The sequence below is a fragment of the Gadus macrocephalus genome, chromosome 3, assembly GCF_031168955.1.
Source record: "Gadus macrocephalus chromosome 3, ASM3116895v1".
Lineage (NCBI taxonomy): Eukaryota > Metazoa > Chordata > Actinopteri > Gadiformes > Gadidae > Gadus > Gadus macrocephalus.
The window spans coordinates 15,470,951-15,478,831 of NC_082384.1; the positions used below are offsets into that span (position 1 = coordinate 15,470,951).

Genomic DNA, 7,881 nt, shown 5'->3' on the forward strand with positions numbered 1-7,881 from the left:
CGTATGGCTTGTGGTGCGCAAATCGAAGCAAGGCATCAAAGGAAAAGTATTAATGACAGAAAACACTTTAGTGGCTGCAGCGCTGGTCCGAAACGGCACGGTCTTGGTGAGAGGTGTGCAGCCGTCGGGGTGAGGGCCTGCTGGGGCTGCGTTAAGGCATGGGGCTTTCTCTGGTTGCACATGCACACGTTTTTACAGAGGGACGCAGGCGGTCGTAGGGGACGAGGGAGGACAGCCGAGACCCTATGTCATTCGCACCGTGAGAGTCGGTTCGAAACGCACTGAATTGTTTGGAACTGTTGGGGAAATAGTGTTTCACAATGGACTCCACACAGCAGTTTCACGGGGAGAGGAGTGTGTGTGTGTGTGTGTGTATGTATGTGTGTGTGTGTGTGTGTGGGGGGGGGGTGGCATTTCCAGAGTGATTAAAAGAAGGGAGAGGGAGGGGGGGGGGGGGGGGCTGTGACACAATTAAGAGTCTGCTCTCAGAGTCAGATATTAATATCCTCTCTTCTTCTTCACCCTTTGTTGTCATGGGTTACCACTGCGTCCTCGACCGGGTGCGTGCATCAAAGTCTCCTCACGCTGCTGTGCTCCTCCACGCACGAGCCTTTCCTCAGCGTGATGTCGTCCACCGCCATCTCGCCGCTCTTGCCCCGCCCACGCTCCCCCTTCAGGATCACCTGGGGAACGGAACACTGGGTTATTGTTAACTCAGGGGGCAAAACACAGGAGAATGAAGTGTTCAGTCATCTCCATCTGAATGACAATATCCCCATCCACCCCCCTCCTGTTAGGGCCAGCCGAGGGGAGCTGGGCCCATCCAACCAGCAGAGGAAGGGGAGCTGGGCTCATCCAACCAGCAGAGGAAGGGGAGCTGGGCTCATCCAACCAGCAGAGGAAGGGGAGCTGGGCTCATCCAACCAGCAGAGGAAGGGGAGCTGGGCTCATCCAACCAGCAGAGGAAGGGGAGCTGGGCTCATCCAACCAGCAGAGGAAGGGGAGCTGGGCTCATCCAACCAGCAGAGGAAGGGGAGCTGGGCTCATCCAACCAGTGGAGGAAGGGGAGCTGGGCTCATCCAACCAGTGGAGAAAGCCTGAGCTAGGGGAACTGGCTGTAACAACAAAGTGTCCACTTCCACCTCAACTTCGAAGAACTTCAATTCAACCATTCCACACTGGCCTTGATACACCAGGCAGCTGCCCCCTGCCCTAGGAACCAACAAGACACCAACCCAAAACCAACCAATTCATTAACCAATCAACCCTCAGTGAAACAACCACTGGGAAGCCCGACAATGCTGCTTCAATACAACAATGATAAAAACCAACACGCACAAACAGACATCCACAAACAGACTTCCACAAACAGACATCCACAAACAGACTTCCACAAACAGACACCCACAAACAGACATCCACAAACAGACACCCACAAACAGACACCCACAAACAGACTTCCACAAACAGACATCCACAAACAGACACCCACAAACAGACCCCCACAAACAGACCCCCACAAACAGACCCCCACAAACAGACCCCCACCCCCCGCCCCAGGACTCACGCTCTCCAGCCCGGTGCCCCACAGGGTGATCTGGGTGTGCCTCCAGCCGCTGCCCCCCGTCCGGCCCCACACGGCGGGGCTGTACTGCCGGCCCTTCTTCACAAACACCTGCAGCATGCCCACGTGGTGGCCCTCCAGGCTGTGGCGGAAGGACAGGCACAGGTTGCCCTGGTCCCAGGGCGGGGTCAGGGGGAGGACCAGCCGCGCCCCCCGGCCGCTCCTCCTCCGGCTGCCCCCCCCCGCCGCCCCGGCCGCCGCCGCCGCCTCGGGGATGGTGAGGAAGCGTCCCCCTGGGGGAGAGAGGGGAGGGGGGTGACGCTGGTGATGGGGTCCGTCGACGGGTAGCAACACTTGCCCGGTGAGGGGTTTGAGTCCCACTGGGTGGGCACACAAGCTAAGGGATCTTATTGTAATTAAAAATATAGATGATACAAGGAGGTTGAACATTATTGTACCGCTTTTGATAAACCATGATCATCAAATGGCCTATTTCTATATCTATTTTGTTCTGCAACCGTTGGCATGTATCTTATTATTATTTATATTATATTGTATTTGTTTTGACATTAGATTCACATTAGATTACCCACCTGACTTCAAAGTCAAAAGCTCATGTAGAATAGAGCTTTTACCTACTTTAAATGTAATATGCATGTAAAGTATATTCCACAAAAAATCATATGTTTATATATCTCATTATAGTATAGTATAAATTTCCCAATCTTTATTGTAAGGCATAAAAAAAGTTGCATATACTCCAGTTCCATTAAACATGTAGTAAACCCGTGCTTAGTGGGGCTTCAAACCCAAGAGTCAGCTATAAAGGCCAGATGCTCTCTCCCCACCTGCTGGATCAGCGGTGGTCTCCCAGTGCAGGTCTCCGTCTTTGTCCTTGATCCAGCCGCACAGCCCCTGGTCAAAAGAGCAGCTCAGATAGCCCGACTCTGAGGAGAAGCAGAACACGCGTCTACGAATCTGGATCCAATCCAAAATTGAAGGGAATGGGAAACTCGTTCACACTTGCATAGAGCCAAGTGTCTGGAAATGCGTCTTTTGATGTGAGCATCCCTGTTCATTCAAATGTGTTTCTTAGTATTTTTAGGAACATCACTGAAGAAATGATGAGAGCTCAGTACAGGGAACTCAAATGAGCATGTATTTAAAATGTTTGTAACGCTCAAACGCCCACACATTTTAAGGGGAATAGTCTGAAAATTCATATTTTCCAGACTTGCACTTGGCATGTATTCATTCAAAGTGTGTTTCATCATTCTTTTCTGCCTATTTGCATAACAGTTTATTATGCGCAGGTGAAATAAATGTGGAAATAGCTCAGCAATCCCGAATAAAACCAAATATCTGGGAATGCGTGGAGGCGTGTGAGTGCATTCAAATGTATTCCTTCAAAAAGCCATTCGTTATTTTTACTTCAGAAAAAAACACTTACAGTGTACGATAAGCACCGCACAGTAAATAGGAAATCACATGAGCATTCATGTAAGATGTTCAAACAAAGCACCACTCCACATCCAAATGACTTATTGACGCCTGAAATCATTAAAGCGCCAAGGCTAAACATAAACATCACGGGGTGACGCTCAAGTGTGTGGGTGATATGACTGCACCTGTGTGTATTCAATACAGAGGAATCTACAGCACCTAACGTGCACCACACCCCCATAGCCCATATCCTCCCAAGCATCATTCAGCCCCCCCCCCTAACCTATAACTCCCACCAATGTGTTGAGTGAAGAAGAAGAAGAAGAAGAAGAAGGAGAAGGAGAAGGAGAAGGAGAAGGAGAAGATGGAGAGGAAGAAGAAGCACTGGTGGAAGCCAGATGTCCTGCGTCATCGGTGGGGCGAAGGCCTTTCGGAACACATCTGCTCACTATCATGTATATTCCTGTCGCCGGGACAACGCCTGCCTGATGGATTGCGCGCCACTGCCTTGCCTTTCGGGGCCGTTGTAAGTCATCCGTCATGGGTTGAGGTGAGGCGAGGGTGCTGGGGGGAGAGGGGGGGGGGGGGGGGGGGGGCGTGGCGGCGGTGTTTACCTGGGTGCTGATGGGCGTCGGCCCCGGGCCGGTCCTCTCTGGGCTGGTCGTTAGGCTCGTCCGCCGTGTTCCCCGGCTCGATGTCAAAGTCCAGGCCCCCCACCACCGTGTTGTGGTCGTGGTTCCGTGGAACTGAGGAGGAATAATAATAATAACAATGACATCAATTACATCGCAATCCATACGTCAACGTCTGGATTGTCTGCTATTACGTTCACGTTGCGTTTATGATTCTGCTTCTCATGGGTCTTATAAAGATATATTGTTTTCTTTCTATGTTTTTTTCTTAGTCTAATTTTAAATGTGTCTGTAATTTGATTAAAGGAATTGTATTGCTGTACTTCAACTATAGCAGCCATCTGCGGTTAATAAAGTACATTTAACTGGAGTAGAAGAAGAGGAGTAGGGACAAGAACCAGGTAGTAGATTCATAAACAGTGAAAAGGCCATTTAGAGATTGTTGTTAAAGGAAAACACCAGTCTGTTGGATCAAAGCATCGTAACCATCTCTCTTGGCTCCGCTAAAACATCCATTACTGATATCATTTGTCAAAATGACTGTGTTGTGCTGATTCTGCTTAAGAACATTTAGCATGAGGACTGACTGCCACACCTGCTATCTGCATAGACACGCACACAATTCTCTCTTTATTTCTGCAATTCCACTACCAAATTACTGTGTGTTCTGTGTGCTTACGAAAACTGAAGTTTGGAAAAGTGATGAGACAGCAGCTTGAATGCTTTCTGGGGCAATGCTGTATCAAAAATGCAGTAAAAAAGTTGGTAGGTAAAGATATGCACACGCACAAATACAACCTCCGTAAAAGCAACACCATAAGTACATAACCCCTGGATTCAATTTTTTGTTCAGCATTTATTGGATTACATTCATGAGGGTCCTTTTTAAAATCTTGTAAAATGAATGGGCTGAAGACCTCACACGATTAAGACTCATTAAAATAACATCGACATCATATCATCGTTTGAATTCCAGAAGCAGTTTGGCTGAAGCACAGTTTTTAAAATTGGACCTTGGCACACACACACACACACACACACACACACACACACACACACACACACACACACACACACACACACACACACACACACACACACGAACACAAAACTGAAATAGCTTCTGAGGTCATTCTACCGATTGCCCCTCCGGCCAGGATGTTCAAATTAAAGGTTGGCTGATTCCTGGGGAGGTTAATTCAACGGTTGAAAGGTTAAAAGATGGTCAAGTTGCGTTCCACAGCTGCAATATATATAAAAAAATAAGAAGGATCTGATTTCTAGACGACTTCAACAAAAAAACAATTGCACACCACCAGTCATGGTCCCTCCCTTGTGGGATAGCTTAATTTACCTTGCAATTTCCTTACTACATCTCTTTGTGAGGCTGCAGTGGCCTTGGTGCGTAGCTAGGAAGCAGCGTTGGAGCGACACCCGCAGTTCATTCACTGTGTTCAAGGATAGATCACATCTCCCTGTGAAGGTTAATGGGTTCCTGTCTGCAGAGAGATTCCCTGTACACACGACAGGGTCAAGAACCCGAGATTTACTGTCCCCACTTCTCTTCTCCATCCTCATAAAGAACACAATGTCTTAACAGGATGGTGTGTGTGTGTGTGTGTGTGTGTGTGTGTGTGTGTGTGTGTGTGTGTGTGTGTGTGTGTGTGTGTGTGTGTGTGTGTGTGTGTGTGTGTGTGTGTGTGTGTGTGTGTGTGTGGGGGGGGGGGGGGGGGGGGGGGGGTGATGATTATCTACTCCCAGACTCTCTCCAGACTTTATTAAATATTTCACTGCCAATTTTTGTGATGGCTCAGAAGAATAATTACCGTCAGCGTCAACTCAAACAGCAGCTCTCATTAGCTGAAGCTAAAACGTCACTCTAAAATGGACCCAACATATGTGTCCTTAAACAGATGGTTGATACAAAAATGGTATGAAAATGACGAGGACTGGGTTGGCTGTGAGTTTTAGGAGAGAATACTCGAGAAACATGACATTTTACACCAATTATTCATAACCTGCACTGTCCTCAACATTCATGTCAGTCTCTTATCGCTTTTTTTGTTGTTGTATTTTTTGTTACAAATGTAAAAAAGTATCTCATGAAACATGGAGGTCCAACAGGACTCAGTGGGCTTTGTGATCAAACTAGAGGCAAAAAAGAGGGAAAAAGGTTAATTGGCTGGCATCATTATAGAAATAAGACAGAAGAGAACAAAGCAACTCAAAACTAAATGAGTGCAGAGAAGAGAATTTTAAGAAGCATGTATTATGGTCTTTAAACCACTCTGGTGAAAATCTCAGAGAATTCACTTGGAACATTACGTAGTCTATGATACCACACAAAACATGAAAACAAACCATTAAAGAAATATTAGAAATGGAAATAATTGGAGATTGTGTAGCAGAAAGGAGAATAAATATAAATCTGCGTCACATAAAGGATTCAGCAAAACAAACTATATCTCACCGAAGCAAAAACCAAATCATGAAATGAACTTTAACAAGAAATTACCCTTTTTTTACAAGGAAATTCACAATGCTCTACCCCGGATAACATTATCTCGGCCCCTGCAGTCCTGCACAACACCAACTCGCAAATGTGTATTAGTCAGGAACATCTCAGTTCAATTTCTATTTCCGAAGTACGTTATCTACATGCGCAGACCAAAATGCCCCTGGAAGCAATTGGACGGGCCGACAACCAATCAGAGCAACAAAACGTGTGAAATATCAGTGGCAGCCATCTTGGTTGTTTATGAAAATGCCTCAATGGCGCTCCCATAGAACCCACTTCTGTACGACCAACGTATGAAACCCGCCATGTATTGTTGTGATTGTCTCGACCATATTGTTTTGATTTGCTGAGTCTTCTCTTTCCCGGCAGGGGCTAGAAGTGGATGCCTGAGCAAACACAACATGAGGTCGCAGATTAATCTGGGTCCCAGGCTAGTCCTACTATTTCGTAGCAGAACTTCTGGGGGAAAGGGCGGCAAAGAGCTGGGGTCACAACTGAAAGAGGCGGAGTCACACCTAGTTCTCGGTTTTGTCGATTTTCTAAAACTTTGTCCGTGTAGATGAAGTTTTCGGAAGTGGAATCGTATTTCTACACTGGCCAGTCTACACAGTGTTGATTCGAAAATCTTTGCAGACACTATTACTAGTCTACTATTGATTGACGATGTTTGTCGACGCCTCCAGCAACATGATTTGGTTGAAAATAAATAAGAATATCAGCGAAGCGAATGACAGCAAACCCCCCCGTTTAACCAGATTTGAGCTGGCCTGCTTTCAGACATGACATTATTATCTGAAGTCTGATTTGTAGAACTAAAGTTAATGCTATTTGACTACCTTGGAAGTGAATGGAACCCCCGAAAAAACATTTTGGAGGTTTTAATGGAGTACAATCCAAATCCTGTGGCTTGATGACTCTAAATGACCGCAGGACCTGAGTCATTTCATCCAAGCTAAACTTTAGCTCTTCACTACTCCCATTAAATCACCATCACGACAGGGTTCATTAATATACAACGGAAAAAACAAAGTTTAATCCCCCCCCCCCCCCCCCCCCCCCCCCCCCCCCCCCCCACAGCATGAAAACGAATATGTTAACGATGTGGAACTAATGAACTGCATCGTGAATGTGCTTTCCTCACTCACACTGTTTTGAAACTACTCAAGCCGCACAGCCAATGCCGAGTGGGGCGGCCGTGCAGGGCTCTTCCCACCAGCTTATGGATGCGAGCCGTCAGGGGTTAAACTTAATGCTCTTTAGCCACGCTCTCCGACTGCCAAGTGGCCACTCCCTGGCACTCCCACCGTTATACACGGAGCACGGATGATGTTTCAATACCACAAATAGTTATTCATGTTATTACTTCATTACTGAAAATAGAAATTCTTATTTTTAAAGATACATTCACAGAATTTGTTTTAGATACAAGCGATAAAAAAAGAAAAAAGAAAGAGAAGATGTAAGGAAACAAAATAAAATAATATAAAAGCCTTTAACGAGCCCTTCTTAGAAAATCAGTCTAATTCGGTCAGTCTTCATTTACAAGCTGTAAACTGTGCTTGAACTCTGTTAAACTCCTCCAGTGTCTAACATGAGCCTCTTCAGTGATATCTATCAGCGGAAGGAGTTTTGAGTGTGTGTGTGTGTGTGTCGCTGTGTGGTTGTGTGGGTCGCTGTGGGTGTTGTGTGTGTCTCTGTGTGTTGCGTGTGTCTCTGTGTGTTGT

General features: G+C 46.5%; 1 protein-coding gene across 1 annotated transcript in view; it reads right to left on the minus strand.

Moving 5' to 3' along the window:
- Positions 1–445: 445 nt before the first annotated feature.
- npnta (nephronectin a) overlaps positions 446–7,881 on the minus strand; it is a 30,682-nt gene continuing 23,246 nt past the window's right edge. The window contains exons 6-10 of the mRNA XM_060046692.1: positions 6,599–6,651; positions 3,622–3,753; positions 2,413–2,511; positions 1,568–1,857; positions 446–683 (exon numbers count right to left, since the gene is read on the minus strand). Of these exons, the coding sequence (XP_059902675.1) occupies positions 570–683; positions 1,568–1,857; positions 2,413–2,511; positions 3,622–3,753; positions 6,599–6,651 (688 nt within the window). The 3' untranslated portion in view covers positions 446–569. The remainder of the gene's footprint in view (positions 684–1,567; positions 1,858–2,412; positions 2,512–3,621; positions 3,754–6,598; positions 6,652–7,881) is intronic.